The 18,964-nt window shown below is 47.6% G+C and overlaps 1 protein-coding gene across 1 annotated transcript in view; it reads left to right on the plus strand.

Annotated features, from left to right (window-relative positions):
- The window catches only part of LOC119953848 (vesicle-fusing ATPase), a 303,368-nt gene that overhangs the window by 188,603 nt on the left and 95,801 nt on the right, over positions 1–18,964 (plus strand). Inside the window, exon 17 of the mRNA XM_038778413.1 lies at positions 9,258–9,337. Coding sequence (XP_038634341.1) covers positions 9,258–9,337 — 80 coding nt within the window. The remainder of the gene's footprint in view (positions 1–9,257; positions 9,338–18,964) is intronic.

Genomic DNA, 18,964 nt, shown 5'->3' on the forward strand with positions numbered 1-18,964 from the left:
CCCGGGTGCACTACAAATACCTCGCTCTTTCCTAAATTTAGCTTATAGCCCGAAAAGCCCCCAAATTCCGCTAACAGCTCCATTACCCCCGGCATTCCCCCCTCTGGGTCCGCCACATATAACAGCAGGTCGTCCGCATACAGCGATACCCGGTGTTCCTCCCCACCCCGCACCAGACCCCTCCATCTCCTGACTCCCTCAACGCCATAGCCAGCGGTTCATTCGCCAGTGCAACGAGCAAGGGGGACAGGGGGCACCCCTGCCTGGTCCCACGATAGAGCCTAAAGTACTCCGATCTCCTTCCATTTGTGACTACACTCTCCATCGGAGCCGCGTAGAGCAGTGTCACCCATTTGACGAATCCCTCCCCAAATCCAAACCTCTCCAGCACCTCCCACAGGTACCCCCACTCAACTCTATCAAACGCTTTCTCTGCGTCCAGCGCCACCACTATCTCCGCCTCCCCCTCCACTGCCGGAATCATGATAACATTGAGCAGTCTCCGCACATTCATGTTGAGCTGCAGCCCCTTGACAAATCCTGTCTGATCTTCGTGAATCACCTCTGGCACACAATCCTCTATCCTGGTAGCCAGGATCTTCGCCAGCAACTTAGCGTCTACATTAAGGAGCGAGATAGGCCTGTATGATCCACACTGCAAGGGGTCCTTATCCCGCTTTAGGATCAAAGAGATCAGTGCCCGCGATATCGTCGGGGGCAAAGCCCCCCCCTCCCATGCCTCATTGAAGGTTCGCAGCAGGGGACCCACCAGGTCCGCATACTTTTTGTAAAATTCCACCAGGAACCCATCCGGCCCCGGGGCCTTACCTGACTGCATTTGTCCGATCCCCCTGACTAGCTCCTCCAGCTCTATCGGCGCCCCCAGCCCCTCTACCAGCCCCTCTTGAACCCTTGGGAAACATAGCCTGTTCATGAAGCTCTCCATCCCCTCTCTCCCCCTCGGAGGTTCCGACCGGTACAGTCCCTCGTCAAAGTCCCTAAAGACGCCGTTTACTTCTGTCCCCTTCTGCACTACATTTCCACTCCCCTCCTTCACTCCACCAATTTCCCTAGCCGCATCTCGCCTACGGAGCTGATGCGCCAACATCCTGCTCGCCTTCTCTCCATACTCATATACCGCGCCCTGCTCCCTCCTCCACTGTGTCTCCGCCTTTCTGGTGGGCAACAAGTCAAATTGGCCTGCAAACTGCGCCGTTCTCCCAGCAACCCTTCCTCCGGTGCCTCTGCATATCTCCTGTCCACATCCAGGAGCTCTCCCACCAGTCTCTCCCCCTCCTTCCTCTCCCTCCTTTCCCTGTGGGCCCTGATGGAGATCAGCTCCCCCCGGATCACTGCTTTCAGAGCCTCCCAGACCATCCCCACCCGGACCTCCCCCGTATCATTAGTATCCAGATACCCCTCAATGCTTCGCCAAACCCTCTTACACACCTCCTCCTCCGCCAGCATCCCCACATCCAGGCGCCAGAGCGGGCGCTGGTCCCGCACTTCTCCCATCTCCAGATCAACCCAGTGCGGGGCATGGTCCAAAAGCGCTATGGCCGAGTACTCGGCATCCTGCACCCTCGGAATCAATCCCCTGCTCAGGACAAAAAAGTCTATCCGGGAATAAACCCTATGGACATGAGAGAAAAAGGAATACTCCCGCGCTCTCGGTCTCCCAAACCTCCAGGGATCCACCCCTCCCATCTGATCCATGTATCCCCTCAGCACTTTGGCCGCCGCCGGTCTCCTGCCCGTCCTTGAACTGGACCGGTCCAGTGTGGGATCCAGCACTGTGTTAAAATCTCCCCCCATGATTAGGCCCCCTGCCTCCAGGTCCGGGATGCGGCCCAACAATCGCCTCATGAAGCCAGCATCATCCCAATTCAGGGCATATACGTTCACCAGCACCACCTTCTCTCCCTGCAGCCTACCCTTCACCATGATATATCTGCCCTCCTTGTCCGACACCACCTCAGCCGCCTCGAACGCCACCCTCTTCCCCACCAGAATCGCCACCCCCCCGGTTCTTCGCGTCCAATCCTGAGTGATAAACCTGCCCCACCCACCCCTTCCTCAGACGGACCTGGTCCGCCACCTTCAGGTGGGTCTCCTGGAGCATAGCCACGTCCGCCTTCAACCCCCTCAGATGAGAGAATACCCTGGTTCTCTTAACCGGCTCGTTCAGCCCCCTCACGTTCCAGGTAATCAGCCGGATCAGAGGGCAACCCGCCCCCCTCCCCCGCCGACTAACCATAGCTTATCAGATGTTTGCCCCATGCCAGCACACCCTGCCCGACCCATTCCCCATGGCGATAACGCCTCTCCTCTACCCCACCGGCTCCTTCACTGGCCATTCCAGCAGCAACCCGGTATGCCCCCCCCCCCCACCCCCTCCCTCAGGCTAGGACCCCTCCATGGTACTTCCGTGAGTCAGCTGACTTCTGCTAACCCCGGCAGCTCCCGCCAACGCCCATCCCCTCCCGGCATGGGGTCATCCCCCTCTTGCCACACCTCCTTGGCACCGCTTCAGCGCGGGAAAGAAGACCAGTAGAGGCCCCGCCCCCACTGCCAGCTCCACCCCCCCTGCCCCGCAGCGCGGGAAACCAGAGGAAAGTCCGCGGTTTCGCACTGCCACACCCCACCCTTCTGACGCAGTTCCCCAAAATCCAGTTTCATCTCAATCCCCAGCCCCGTACAGAAGAGAACATATAAAACACAAACCCCCAACATTCCCCACCTAACCCACAACCATACCCAACAGACAAACCCACCCGTAAACAGAGCAAAAAGAAAACCAGCATACATAACACACATGTCGAAGTTAAAAAAGTTGAAACATAAGTTCTCTTGTTTGGGGGGGGGTGGGGGAATGTGATACATGTGATGTTACGGTATGGGGGGAATTGTGGGTGTTATGGGGCTGTTAGTTGCATATCACTGCTTTTTGCTATACTTTTTGTTATATTTTCTGCAAAAAATTCCAATAAAAAAATTTAAAAAAAAAAAAAAAAAAAAAAAAAAAAAAAAAAAAAAAAAAGTTGAAACAAAATAGCAACAGCGGAAACAACAACGGCCAAAGTATGTCCCCAGACCCTAGTTCGAGTCCAGCTTCTCCGCCTGTACAAAGGCCCACGCCTCCTCCGGGGACTCGAAGTAATGGTGCCGGTCCTTGTATGTCACCCACAGGCGCGCAGGCTGCAACATTCCAAACCTGACCTGCTTGGCATGAAGCACCGCCTTCGTCCGGTTGAACCCGGCCCGCCGCTTAGCCACCTCCGCACTCCAGTCCTGGTAGATCCTCACTACCGAATTCTCCCATTTACTGCTCCTCTCTTTCTTGGCCCAGCGCAGCACACACTCCCGGTCACTGAATCGATGGAACCGCACCAGCACCGCCCTCGGGGGCTCATTTGACTTGGGCCTCCTGGCCATCACTCTGAGAGCTCCCTCAAGCTCCAGGGGCAAATGGAAGGACCCGGCTCCCATCAACGAGCTCAGCATCGTGGTCACATATGCCGGGAGATCCGACCCCTCAGCCCCTCCGCCAGGCCCAGGATCCTCAGATTCTTTCGCCTCGTGTGAACGTCCAGCTCCTCCAAGCGGTCTTGCCACTTTTTATGAAGTGCCTCGTGCAACTCCACTTTCCCCACGAGGACCACGGCCTCCTCCTCCCCTTCATCGGCCTGCTGCTGCAACTCCCGAATAGACACCTCCTGGGCCGCCTGGGTCCCAAGCAGCTTGTTCGTAGTTGCATTCATGGAGTCCAGCAGCTCGGAGTCCAGCAGCTCAGCCTTCAGCTCTGCAAAACAACGCAGGAGAGAGGCCTGCTGCTCCTGCGCCCACTTCCACCAGTCCTCGGGTGTTGCGCCGGCCGCCATTTTGTTGTTCTTCCCCTCTTTTTTTTGGGGACCTGCTGCAGCTTCTTTCTTCGTCCCACTCCGGGTGAGCACCATATAATGTGGGGCAAGTTCCTCCAGGCACCTTTCCCCACCGGGATGTGTTAAAACAGCGCCGTTTGGGACCCTCGAAACGGCCCAAAAGTCCCTAAATAGCGGGAGCTGCCGAACGTGCGGCTTAGCTCCGCATAGCCACAACCGGAAGTCAACTTTTGTCAACTTGAGGATACTGTAGAACTTCAAAAGGACCTAGACAGGTTGGTGGAATGTGTGGACAAGTGGATGAAATTCAGTGCAGAGGAGTGTGAAGTGAATCATATTGAAGGAGGAATGCTGAGATAATAAATAAAGGGTACAACTCTAAAAGGGGTGCAGAAGTAGAGGGACCTGGGTGCTTATGTCCATAGGTTATTGAAGGTGGCAAGACAAGGTGAGAGCGGGGTTAATAAAGCATACGGAATCCTGGGCTTTATTATTAGAGGCATAGAATACAAAAGCAAGGACGTCTTAAACCTGTATAAAGCACTGGTACGGACTCGACTGCAGGACTGTGTCCAGTGCTGAGCACCAAACTTTAGGAAGAATGTGAATACATTCAAGACAATGCAGAAAAGATTCATTAGAATTGTTCCAGGAATGAGCAACTTTGGTTACGTAGATAGATTTGAGAGGTTGGGACTGTTCTACTTGGAGAAGAGAATGTTGAGAGGAATTTGCTGGAAGTGTTCAAAATCATGAAGGGTCTGGACAGAGTAGATAGGGAGAAACTGTTCCCATTGGTGAAGGATCGAGAACCAGAGATTTAAGATAATTAGCAAAAGAAGCAACGGAGACCCGAGTAATAACTTCTTCACGCAGTGAATGGATGGGACCTGGAATACACTGCCTGAGCGTGAAGAGAGCGAGTTGACGCTTTCGAAAGGGAATTTGATCATTCTATAAAAAATGAGAAATTTCCAGGGCTGCAGGGAGAAGGTAGCGAAGTCGTACTTGGTGAATTGCTCCCTCAAAAGGTCAGCACAAGACACGACTGGCTGAATGACCACCACCTGTGCTGTAACCACTCTATGATTCTGTCATTCGCTGACAATGCAACGCTTCCTCAGGAATGCACTCAGAAGTATCAACTTGGGTTTTGTGCTGAAACCTCCATGAGTGGAACTTTTGCTTAAGAGGCAAGAGTTAACATAGAACATACAGTGCAGAAGGAGGTCATTCAGCCCATCGAGTCTGCACCGACCCACTTAAGCCCTGACCTCCGCCATATCCCCGTAACCCAATAACCCCTCCTAACCTTTTTGGTCACGAAGGGCAATTTAGCACGGTCAATTCACCTAACCTGCACGTCTTTGGACTGTGGGAGGAAACCCGAGCACCCGGAGGAAACCCACGCAGTACTACCATTGAACTATTGCTGACACCTAAACTGTGATGCTTTTAAAGTGAAGAGTTTGTTGCTTACTTCATTAAACTTTAAAAAAAACTATACTATTTTAAAAATAAATTTAGAGTACCCAATTCATTTTTTCCAATTAAGGGGCAATTTAGGGTGGCCAATCCACCTACCCTGCACATCTTTGGGTTATGGGAACGAAAGGTGATCTCATTGAAACATATAGGATTCTTAAAGGGCTTGACAGAGTAAATGCTGAAAGTCTAGGACCAGAGGGAATAGTCTTAGAATAAAGGGGTGCCAATTTGAGACTGAGATGAGGAGGAATTTCTTTTGAAGGTTGTGCATTTTTGGAAGTCCTTGCCACCAGAGTGGGGTGGGGGCAGTGTCCTTGTGTACATTTAAGGCTGCGATCGCGAGATTGGTGGTCAGTAAGGGAATCAAGGGTTACGGAGAAAGGGCAGCATGGTAGTTGTGAGGAATGTTGGATCAGCGAAGATCCTATTCAATGGCTTGAGGGGCCAAATGGTCTACTCCTGTTCCTATTTCATATGCTCTTATGGTTTGGAAAGTGCAGAAGTTGCAAGGCATCGAAATGTAAGGGAGAGTTAAAAACCTTGTGAGGCCTCTATCCATGTCACACTCAGGAGTGGGCATCAACTGCACAGAGAAAATAGTACTCACTTAAAGATTTAGTGCATCTTTCTTGTCTTGCCACTTAGGCGAGGGTGTCATGTGGGATGGTGGTGTTAGGAAAGGGGGAGTCGTTTGGGCCAAAAATTAAGTTGGCCTCTTTTTAAGAGAGGTTGAATTCATCAGGGTTCCAGCTGCTAAATGCTGTCAGTTAATACAAATAGACAAAAAAGGAGTAGATGTAGGCCATTCGGCCCCTTGAGCCTTTCTGCCATTTAATAAGATCATGGCTGAATGGTTCGCTTTGAGTTCCACTTTCTCATTTGCCCCCTGATAACCTTTGATCCCCTCGCCCAACGATAGTCCTTCTACCTCTAATAATATTCAGTGGACTTCCGGTGGCGGCCATGGAGTGAGTGGTTGCATATTTGGTACCTCCCACTCATGGTGGTCTTTTTGTGGCCTTTACCCCGGTTTGTAGCAGGAACTTTGAGGAAAAAGGTGTGCAAGTGAGAGCAGAAGAGGGCGACCCCTAGTTTATGGAGTGGTGGACCAGAAGTGCCCTGAAAATAGCAAACCAGTTGGCTGAGTGGTGAGGAGCTGGCAACACACGCGGAGATGGCAGATGGGCAGGGGCAGGGTCCAGCCTTGTCACCCTATTAATCGATGGAGCAGCTGGTGAGCTTCTTGAACGAGTAGTTCACCCAAAGCGGAAGGAAAGTTTGGAGGACCTGGCCCGGGCGTGACTCGATCAAGGCAGTGGTTGACCGCGTGGAGACGAGACTAGCAGCCCAGGGATAGGTGATCCAGAGGTTGGAGGAGCTGGCGAGGGAGCATGAGGAACAGTCCACCTCGATGGCAGTGGAGATGGGACTGATGCGAGACCAGCCGAAGCGACTGCTGGAGAAAGGGGAGGACTTGGAGAACCGTTCTCATATGCTGAACATCCAGATTGTGGGCCTGCTCCCGGAGGGTGCAAAGGAACGGATGCGTATGTTGGGAAGATGCTGGAGAAGCTGCTTGGGGGAGGTGCGTTTGACTGGCCATTGGAGGCGGATCAAACCCACAGGGCACTGATGCGCAAGCCCCAGGGGGGCAAGCCACCGAGGGTGATGGTGGTATGGTTGCATCGGTTCTTGGATTAGGAACATATCATGAGGTGGGCCAGGCAGACGAGGCGAAGCAGCTGGGAAGGTGTCGAGATTTGTGTGTATCAGGACCTGGGGGCAAAGCTGGTGAAGAAGAGGGCGAGCTTTAATAAGGTCAAGTTGGCCGTGTACAAGAAGGCCGTTAAGTTTGGTCTACTGTACCAGGCTCGCCTATAGGTGACCTATGGGGGACAGGGGTTGTACTTTGACTTGGCGGAGGAGGCAGTGGACTTCATGAAAGCGAATGGACTGGCACGAAAAGGAGGACCTTGAACTTTGATGGAGGAGAAGTGGAGTGTATGTACCGTACTCTGAAAAACGTTGGATCGTTGGTTTTCGGGTTTCTTTTGTTTTTCGTTTTTCTCTTTTGGAGTTAGGCTCGTTTAAAGTTGGTTGTTAAGGGATGAGGGTCTCTGTGTTCTGACCTTGGGAGGGATTGTTTATTTGTTTTTACTTCTTGCCTTTGTTTTGACTATTTGCACTAAGAGCGGGGGGAGGGGAATCAGTGGGGGGTAGGGTGCGAGGTGTCATGGGCGGGGGCTGCCAGGCGAGCTGGGTGGGTTAGTTCATGGAAGCAAAGTGGGGGGCGAACTGAAGATCAATTGGGGGGTGTTGGAGGGGGAGGGGTGGGATTATACTGCTGACAAGGGAGGAGACTTTCAAAGTGGAAGAGGAGGAGGGTTGATGACGGTGGTTGCCTGTGGGCAGGCTAGGGGCCAATCCGCCTACCCTGCACATCTTTGGTTGTGGGGCTGAAACCCACGCAGAAACGGGGAGAATCTGCAAACTCCATACAGACAGTGACCCAGGGCCGGGATTCGAACCCGGGTCCTCGACGCCGTAGGCAACAATGCTAACCACTGTTCCACCGTGCTGCCCGCATTCGGGGATATAGATAGATAGATAGAACAGTACAGCACAGAACAGGCCCTTCGGCCCTCAATGTTGTGCCGAGCCACGATCACCCTACTCAAACCCACATATCCACCCTATACCCGTAACCCAACAACCCCCCCCCCCCCTTAACCTTACTTTTATTAGGACACTACGGGCAATTTAGCATGGCCAATCCACCTAACCCGCACATCTTTGGACTGTGGGAGGAAACCGGAGCACCCGGAGGAAACCCACGCACACAGGGGGAGGACGTGCAGACTCCACACAGACAGTGACCCAGCCGGGAATCGAACCTGGGACCCTGGCGCTGTGAAGCATTTATGCTAACCACCATGCTACTCTGCTGCCCGTAGGGTATATATATAGGGATCAATGACACGGGTGATGTTTTGGCGGGTGTGGTTTGGAAGACACTGATGGCGGTTATCAGGGGAATTCATCTCAATGCAGGCCCATATGACAAGGCTGAGCGACTGGAGTTCGACAGAGTGGTAGGTGAAATTTTACAGGTGGACAGGAGGTCTCCAGATGACGGCTTTTGAAAGAGCAGCTAGAATTTGGGCTCCTGTCCACAGGTAAGGTGGTGGGACAGCTGAGGAGGGTAAAGGGGGTGGTTTATGAATATGGGGAAAAAGCAGGATCCCGGGCTCCCACTAAGGGGACTACAGGATAAGGTGATGTCAAAAGGGGTCGAGTAGGGGAGGGACTCGGAAATATATAAGGAACTGATGGGAGTGGGAAGGGGAGAAGAGAGAGAGGGTGACGTTTTGGTCTTTGCCTCCTTGGTAAGCCTCCGAAGTCGGGTATTTGGGTCAGTGACATGGCAGGGTTTCTTAGGTTAGAGAAACTTAAGTTCTCCTTTAGGAGTTCCTTACAGGGGTTCGAGGCGACAGCCGTTCATCGACTTCAAGTTGCCTGCGCGGGGGGATGGGACATGAAAGTGACAAATAAAGATAGGAAATCTAATGAAGGGAGAATCGTGGGATGGAGTAGGTACATGGACCATGACAGTTGGGGTTTATGCTTGGGTGGGGGGGGGGGGGTTTGAGTATGTTTTTGTGTGTGTTGGATCTCTTCGTTTAAAATGTTAAAATTATAAATGCCTCAATAAAATATTTTCTAAAAAAAAAATAATATTCTGTAACCCAGTCTCCACTACCGTCTGAGGCAGAATTCCATTTTCCCCATAAAAGTACCAAATGTTTGTGAAATCTAACCCCACCCAGGAGTTGGGAAGCAGAGACTCAGAATTAGAAAAAATATTCATGTTTATCCATTCGATTTCAGATTATGTTCCTATTGGCCCACGTTTCTCAAACCTGGTACTTCAAGCTCTACTGGTCCTGCTGAAGAAGTCGTCTCCACATGTAAGTTATACATAGCTTAAAATAATATGAATGAACGTCATGATGTTTCTGTCAGTCCAAAGGCTTTTGACTTTTCCTTGGACTTATGTAAATGCCATGTCAATTGTTGGATTCATACTTTCCAGAACGTTGTGACTTGTTTCTCCAACTGATGAAATGAATATGAGAATGCTTTTCATTCTTCTTTGAGAGTGTAACAGGAACTAATATTGAAGGAAATTCCCTTGCACAGAGCTGTTTTATACCAAAGATAAATATTCGTTTTGCCTTTTGCTCAAGCAGTATCAGCACCCTCTTGGCTCCAAGATGGTCATGGATATTAATGCAAATCAGTCATTAAATTCACATTAAATCCATGATTTTGTCTTCCCTCCCTTGTATACACTAGATATTTACGAACATCTGAATTAGGAGTAGTATACTCTCAACATTGCTGGTGGGACTGCCAGTGGGAAGTGCTATGTGAGGAGGAGAGAGGGTGCCTCAAGGTGAAGGTGCTCTCTGAAGAGATGAAATTAAAACTGACCACAACTGCCAGACCGTCCAGGATGGCCTCTGGCCATTTTGCAGTTGCAACTACTGGGCGAGGTTAAACATGGCGCATGGAGTGCTGGCCCTCATCTGCTCTGCTGCCTGAGAGACTGCCTCCATCCAAGTATTTTGTTTCTACCTCCGCAAGGGAGCTGCAAACTGACTGGAAAATTCCAGTTAGTATGGACAAAGTTGCAGCTTAATTGTCTACGTTCTGCTTGTGGACAGGTAGCTGTCCTACCAGCAACCTCCACCCCCTGAACTGCCTTGGTTCAAAATTACCCAGGTGCGGGACGTGCTGTTAAACTGGCTAATAGTGGGAATTTGCCTGTCTCCAAACCACCTCGATTGCTGTTTAAAAATTCAGTCCTCTGTATCTGCATATGCCTCTGAGGAAAACGCTTTTGTTTAGTTAGTGCCGCTTCGGACTTCTGAACTTCCCAAAGTTCTTTGCAGTCATTGAGGTACTATTGAAGTGTCGTCTCTGTTATCTAGTGCAAAATGCAGCAGCCAAATTCAAGCGCAACTCGGTCTGGCAGACAGTGATGTGATAACGATAAGATAATCTGTTTGTTATTTGGATTGTGGGGTAATTATTCGTCAGGGCACCAGGGAGGCCTTTTCTCTGTCCACCAGAGAAAACAGACTCTGACTGTGCAATGGTACTTCAATACTGCACTGGATTGTCAGCCAAGGTTATGTTATATCTGTTGTAGGATTCAAACCCACAACCGTCAAAGGTGAGAGTACTATCCACTGAGCTATCGGCAGGAACAGGTTCTGGTCTGCTCGAACTGTTTTCATTGTGTACTCTTTCCTTTGTGACCAAGAAATACTAATTGTAGTATTGTGGCTGAGATTTCAGATTTGGTACACATCCAGGATGTAACCTGGAACCATTCTGGTCTGTCTGTCTCATTGCAACATCAAGCTTGTGTTTATCCATTTGGGAGCACCATCCGCATACACTGAATAGTAACCGTCTGGAACACATTTTAGGCACCAGTGATTAATATAGCATTTTCTTTGCTATGATTCGATCAATGACTCCAAGATAGCTATAATGACATTTTATGACTTTGTTTAATAAAATTCTGATTTTGCAATTTACCCTGTGCAAGGCAGTTGTTTAATGAAAGCACTTGGAATTTGATCAGTCAGAGTGGCTGCATGCTTCTGTACGTTTTATGCAGTGAAAGTAGCTCTTGGCTTGTCTTTGTGTTTTTCCACATCGTGTTCTATTCTGTTCAACATTTGGCATCATATAGTACCCTCACAAATACCCTTATCCCTCCCCTCCCTCTGCCCTTTTTACAACTGTGCTATGCTGCCACAGAATTCGGATTCCAGAGCTCCCATCTCAGCAAGGAACACATGGTCAATGGCTTGCTGGTGAGATCCTGATTCCATCTGGAAAAGGATATTTGATTTCTGTAGCTACATCGTTGAAAACAACTTGGCTTTAAGGCACTTAAAAGAAGCAATCGGACAAAAAATGGTTCTGGTGCCAAAGGAGCGAAGAAATTAAGAGGTGAATGAAGGTTTTGGAAATTAGATGTGTTTTAAGGAAACAGTTAATGAAGCAGAGGGAATGAGAGGTGTGCAAGGGTTTTGAGAGGAAATTCTAGAGTTGGAAGGCGCAGTGGCCAGGGTTGTGATGATTGCCATGAGTAAGTAATACATATAACAGTTAGAGGACTGCACAGTCGTGGAGTTGCAGAGAAAGGAAAGGCAAGTTCATGAAGAGGATTTAACATTTTAGATGCTGTGTGCAGGATGGAATTTTTGATGAATTGAAATATATGGCATGGGGAAGTTGGGAGGCCAGCTGGAAGAGCATTGGAATACGAACGCACAGGTAAGGGTTTCAGAAAGGCAGAGACAGGTGACGTTACAGCGGTGGTAGTAATAGTCCTTATTACAAAACAATCCATTTTAAATTTTACAGACCTGTTGCTTGTCTGTTGCTGACAAAATCGAGGAACCACAATTGCGCCCAGAGCACGGGAAGTGGGTGTTCGGGGTGCATGACTTGTTCTCTGCCGTCGTTTCAGACAGGAAGATTGGACTGAATTAGAAAAAAATTTCTGCTGGGTCAGTGCACTGACATCAGGGGGAGGCGATATTTCTTGCTGGACTCCAGCATGCACATTGATGAGTGGGCGCGCCTTCATTCTGAAAGCCGATCACTTTAATTCCCGCAATCAAGAACGCCGCGATGGATGACTCTGCAGCCCTCTCGACACCCGCTTGCGACCCACCTGCGGGGCGCAGCCCCAACTTTGAAAATGACTGTTCTACATTGTAGAACTCTTGCAGCTGTTTATACTTTGTAGTAAAACACATCTTCTGCTTTGTCCCACTCTTCTACCTTTCTCAAAGTGCTAACTTATGCTTGTTCCTGTTTGTCAGGAGCCTTAATGATAACTCTACAGTGGGTGCCTATCAGGTTTCCCTTGGCATATGCACATGCATTTTTGACATGGATTGTTGGATGGCTTTAAGGATGGAAATGTACTTTTCCCCAACCCATGGGTATCGAGGGTAATCCTAGTATCCTGATATGCTGCTTAGGTGCAACAGACTCTATACAGACCAGATACAGAACCTGGATACTTTGGTATCCTCCAAACAATATTCTGCCCTGACGCACAAAATTTACTGGTGAACTTACAAAGTCATAGAATTTACAGTGCAGAAGTAGGCTATTCAGCCCATTTGGTCTGCACCGGCTCTTGGAAAGAGCATCCTACTTAAACTCACGCCTCCACCCAATCACCGTAACGCAGTCACCCCACCTAACCTTTTGGACACTAAGGGGCAATTTAGCATATTTGACCCCCCCTTAACCAAAACTCCCACCACCCTCCTTTCCCTTCTCTCCCCACCACCCACTTCCTTTCCCTTCTGTTGGTACAGAGGCGAGGATATCTGGTGTCTCCAGCGCAAAGTTTAGTGCTTGTACCATTTTTATATATAGTTTTTACTGTTTTAATAAAAAGATATAGTCAATCCACATCTTTGGACTGTGGGAGGAAACCGGAGGAAACCCACGCAGACATGGGGAGAAAGTTCAAACTTCACACAGACACTCACCCGAAGCCAGAATTGAACCCGGGACCCTGGAGCTGTGAGGCAGCAATGCTAACCACTGTGCTAGCATGTCGCCCCTAGTCATTCCCTTTTCATAAGGTTTAAAAAGAATGATCTTACTTACTGTTGGCCAATTTACGTAGGCTTTGAACTTGTTACTTTTTAAAATACATTTCATTTTTAGTGACTCTGGCAGTGACTATATCAAAACAAATTGTACAACTTAAGTTTTTTTAAATAAAGAAAAGGGTCGCCTCCTGTGAAGTACTAAAGCTTTAAAGTCTGTTTTTTTTAGAAGTTAATGAGTGGTTTAATCTTACAAGTAAATTCAGGCGTCTGGCAAAGTGCAGTTAATTATAGGTCAGCCGATAGGATTATACACAAAGGTTTTATCAATGTAAAGCTAAATAAGAAGCAGCTGCAGAAAAAATATTGGTACTCGGTAATGAGCGTTATTGAAACCAATAATCACTTCTCTAGGTGACTGATTATACTCAAACCCAGTATGTCAGTTCTAGCCGTTAATAATGTTATTGTTTTTGTTTGTAATTACTGAAAATTACCTGTGCATAGTTCAAGTTCAAATGATTTCTATTTAGAAAGATGACGAATGACCAAAGTCCATTTGATTATTCCCTTTGTAAGGCAGTGCATGTTAAGGATGCAATACAAGTGCAAGTTTGTAAGAATGCTCACTTGAAGAGATTAATAGAATAGATGTGGTAAATCGAAGTAGTGATTAGGTGATAACAAGCTTCCCCCTTAGGTGATCCATTTCAAACAGGAACAAGAGTGTTGCCCTGGTATTTTGGCCAATATTAACATGGGCAAGTTACGTAGGTGCAAGGGAACAGAGTTTTGCACAGGAAAACCAGATGTCTGAGTGGAATTTTAACTCCTGTGTCTTTTGGACTTGTCAGGTTCTCCACTTGGAAATAAGCTTCATTGACGTGCTTGGCCTCCGTTTAGGAAGGGAAACTCTGCTGCAGGAGCAGGCCTGATTCCTGACCTTGCAGGGTGAGGAGATCCGATTCCTGACTATGGTGTGCCCGATGAGGGATGGTGACGGGAGGGCAGGATTCCTGATCATCAGCAGTGAGGTACAGGCACTTGGCTTCTTCCTAAAGCCATCCCTGCCTCTTTCCTGAGCACTGAAAAACCTGGTTGGCTGCTGTTAAACTTGCAAAGCTAGATAAATCCAAGGCGAACTGCTTATTAAGATAGCTAAATTGCCAAACTGCCTCTTGGGAACAGGTTGGCTGACTGATCCTTGCCTCACCTTTGTTAAGCCCAGAGGTAGGTGAGTGGGATAGAGTTTCAGATTTTAATTTTAACATCTGTTTTGGTCTAATTCGCCCAAGCTTCAAAATTCACCAATTTCAGAGCAGCATGACTTGATTTTTGTTCTTGGAAAATATCTAGTTAAGTTCTAAGATCTGCAACCGAATCCTGGTGGCACCATAAACCCTCAACCTAGGCTTGCAAGGAGGTGCTGGGAAAGTTGTGCCGAAGAAGAGGCGGCACAGTGGCTCAGTGGTTAGTGTTGCTGCCTCACGGCACCGAGGACCCGGGTTTGATCTCGTCCCCAGGTCACTGTCCGTGTGGAGTTTGCACATTGTCCCTGTGGCTGCGTGGGTATTGCCCCCACAAACCCAAAGATGTGCAGGGTAGGTGGATTGGCCACGCTAAATTACCCTTTAATTGGAAACAAATAATTTGGTACTCTAACTTTATTTTAAAAGAAAGCATGCCCCGAAGAAAATGCTGTTATTTAAAAATGAGTTTTAATGTTCTCTGGCCCGACCTGTGAATTGGGAAAGAAAGACAGATATGGATTCATACAGAGACTTTCAAAACCTCAGGACCTTTCAAAGTGCTTCACGGCTAGTGAAATAGTTTTGAAGTATAATCACTGCTGTTATGTAAGGAGAATGGTGGTTTAACAAATATGAAGCACTCCAACACAATGTTTTACATGCATGAATCTTACCAGCTAATCTTTAATATAAACAACCTATAACCAGTGTTGATGGAGGTACAACTTCTAGGCCTCACTCGGTGCTTTTTAGGAACAAAGGTAAATAACTGTTGCTGTAACGCTGATATCTGGCATGGATCTTGGTGATTGTCGGCCTGGCCTGTGCATCCTTTTCCTGTTCCAGGAAGGGTGAGCGATGGATTGATCACAAGGGGATCTTTTGAGAAACAGCCAACATATTGTTCTTTTACTATTAGGGAAAAAATAAATACTGCCAGATCATTAAGTATGAAGCGAACTCTATTTTGACTGTACAAAGCCTCGGTTAGGCTTCAACTATAATAGTGTACAATTTTGGACTGCTTCAGTGGATGCTTACATACTTACGGTCCTGGCAAAGATGCAAAACAAAGCCACTTGAAAGTTTAAAGCACTCAAATACCAACATGGGCTCAAAACTGGATGTTTTACAGTGGAAAAGTGTAAACATTGGGGTCTTTGGATTAATGACATATTAGACTTGATCCATAGCATTCTAAGAGAATAGGTTTTGCAGAACTAAGAGTCATGAATTTAAGTTTATGTTAGCATTGATATTGAGTAGTACTTGTCTTCGCAGTCACTTGTCTTCGCAGTCATCAGTCTTGGGAACAAGTTCCAGAACCTTCAGTGAGTGTGGATTCACTGTAACCAATGGAAATATGACATCCAATTCATATATAGCAAGGTTCCACAAACCAAAATGTGATGATGTCCAATATATTTTTGTGATTGTGGGATAAATATTGAGGATAACGGATATATCACTTCTTAAAATGGTGCCATAGGATCTTGTTCTGGTGAAAGATCATTGACCTGGAACACAAGTTCACTTTCTCTCTCCGCAGATGCAGCCTGACCTGTTTTGTTTGTTTCCAGCATTAACTATATTTATCTTGGAGTTTCAGCAGTCTCCTGCTTTGGCATTGTGGGAAGAAGGTCTTCCAGTCAACATGGTCTGCTGGGACTTCTTTGTCTCTGGGGGTCAAAAACGGATTTCCGAGAATGTGTGGAACTCACACCATGACCCTATATAGTAGATTTGGTGGATAAGTGGGATTCCTATATGTCTGCGTTTGCACTTGAAATGATTTTGACTTGTCAGCAATGAAGCACTGTCATAATGTAAATCATAAACTCTCAAAATACCCAATGTGCTAAACTATATTGCAGCAGCATGCAAAATTCCCTGTAACCTGCAACCATGCAGCAAAGGAAGGTACCATTTGCGCAGCCATGCAAACATAAGTTTAAAACTAAATTGGATTCAAATGAACAGGCTGCTCACAATGGAAAAAATGTGGGGAGAATATTGGTCGCAGTAACTTTTGATTTGTGACAGATCTCTCGAGAGAGCTTTATTCTTGCAGTGACCATGTAGAACTTCAGAGAACCAACTTGAACTGAAAAACTAAGGGCAAGAAATCATGGATCATTGTGTGTTCAACATTCAAAGATAGAATAATGAAGAACAGTAGAGATGATGAGGATAGAGTCAGAATAATGAAGAACAGTAGAGATGATAAGGATAGAGTCAGTTCAAAAAGGTATCTTGGCCACGTGGTGTGCAGCAGATGTCTTCACTGTTTTGATTTTGGTCTTCGAGATGACTGAAATTTAGTCAGCCAGTTCCGTGATTTGTTATATCCAATCTTTGACACAATTTATGTTTGATTCCCAATGATTGAGCCGCCTAGATGTTCAGGTAACCCGTATACCCTCGCAACATTTCAGACTTTAGAAATATTGGCCCGAGAGAATTCAAATGCGGAATTGTAATCTTCTCATGAATGCATAAATGTAATTAATATTTGATTGCAAAGTGCAGATGGTTGTGGTGTGTATTTTTATTGTCCACCTCAAATATTAATTCCCATCCTTTAATTTTACTTGTGTCTGATATGATTATTGAGCCCTGCTCATTTTTCCATCAGTTCATTGCGTTGGTGTTTTTCTCCTTTCTAATTTTTCCTCTTTTGCAGACAGACATTTGCCAATTTAGATTTTGTCTTTGATATCTTCCCCTGCATAAATAAAGTAAGAAGTCTTACAACACCAGGTTAAAGTCCAACAGGTTTGTTTCAAACACGAGCTTTCGGAGCACGGCTCCTTCTTCAGGTGAATGGAAAGGCTTGTTCCAGAAATGTTTATATAGACACAGTCAGAGATGCCCTGGAATGCGAGCACCTGCAGGCAATCAAATCATCAAAGATGCAGAGAGAGAGGTAACTCCAGGTTAAAGAGGTGTGATGCTGAAAGATGCCCTCGTACGAACGGGATATAGCGCTCGACTCATTGATCGACAGTTCCACCGCGCCACAGCAAAAAACCGCACCGACCTCCTCAGAAGACAAACACGGGACACCACTGACAGAGTACCCTTCGTCGTCCAGTACTTTCCTGGGGCGGAGAAACTACGACATCTTCTTCGCAGCCTCCAACACATCATCAGCGAGGATGGACATCTTGCCAAGGTCATCCCCACACCCCCACTACTGGCCTTCAAACAACCGCGCAACCTCAAACAAACCATTGTTTGCAGCAAATTACCCAGCCTTCAGAACAGCAACCACAACACCACAAAACCCTGCCAGGGTAATCTCTGCAAGACATGCCAGATCATCGACATGGACACCACCATTACACGTGGAAACACCACCCACCAGGTACGCGGCGCATACTCGTGCGACTCGACCAATGTAGTCTACCTCATACGCTGCAGGAAAGGATGTCCCGAAGCGTGGTACATTGGCGAGACCATGCAGACACTGCGACAACGAATAAACGGGCATCGTGCGACTATCAACAGGCAGGACTGTTCCCTTCCAGTTGGGGAACACTTCAGCAGTCAAGGACATTCAGCCTCTGATCTCCGGGTCAGCATTCTACAAGGAGGCCTTCAGGAGACGCGACAACGCAAAATTGCTGAGCAAAAACTTATAGCTAAGTTCCGCACGCATGAATGCGGACTCAACCGGGATCTGGGATTCATGTCGCATTACATTCGGCCCCCACCAACAAGCCTGGACTTGCAGAGGCCTACCGACTGAACTGGCTTGGGACAATTCACACCTCTTTAACCTGGAGTTACCTCTCTCTCTGCATCTTTGATGATTTGATTGCCTGCAGGTGCTCGCATTCCAGGGCATCTCTGACTGTGTCTATATAAACATTTCTGGAACAAGCCTTTCCATTCACCTGAAGAAGGAGCCGTGCTCCGAAAGCTCGTGTTTGAAACAAACCTGTTGGACTTTAACCTGGTGTTGTAAGACTTCTTACTGTGCTCACCCCAGTCCAACGCCGGCATCTCCACATCATGCATAAATAAAATTCTACCCAGTTGTATTGCAAGAAAAACACTTCCTAAACTGCCATGACAGTTCCTCTCCACCTCACAACAAAATGCACTTTGTACCCCTCTCACCTTCCAGCTGCTTTAAAAAAAAAAAAATTTTTTTTAGAGTACCCAATTATTTTTTCCAATTAAGGGGCAATTTAGCATGGCCAATCCACCTACCCTGCACATGTTTGGGTTGTGGGGTGAAACCCACGCAAACACGGGGAGAATGTGTGCAAACTCCACACGGACAGTGATCCAGGGTCGGGATTCGAACCCGGGTCCTCAGCGCCGTAGGCAGAAATGCTAACCACTGTGCCACCGTGCTGCCCTCCCTTCCAGCTTCTTTATATAATATACCCTACTGGACCTCATAAATGCTCTGATATTTCACAGCTCAGTTTGCTATGCATCTGAGATCCAATTTGAGTGGCATGTCAATCAAAGAAAGACGTTATCCCTCAACATTTCCCTTCAACCCCTTCCCCCAACTGTCCTCTCATTCAGCTGTGCCAAAGTTACTCCCAGCCACTTCCTACCAACAACTCACTCCGTCACAAGGTTCAACTTAATTGGCTCAAAACGGTGTTTTTGACTTAATTGGATTATATTTTGGCTGTTGAGTGGATACAATCAAGACAGTGGCACG

Source organism: Scyliorhinus canicula, chromosome 19, assembly GCF_902713615.1.
Source record: "Scyliorhinus canicula chromosome 19, sScyCan1.1, whole genome shotgun sequence".
Classification (NCBI taxonomy): Eukaryota; Metazoa; Chordata; class Chondrichthyes; order Carcharhiniformes; family Scyliorhinidae; genus Scyliorhinus; species Scyliorhinus canicula.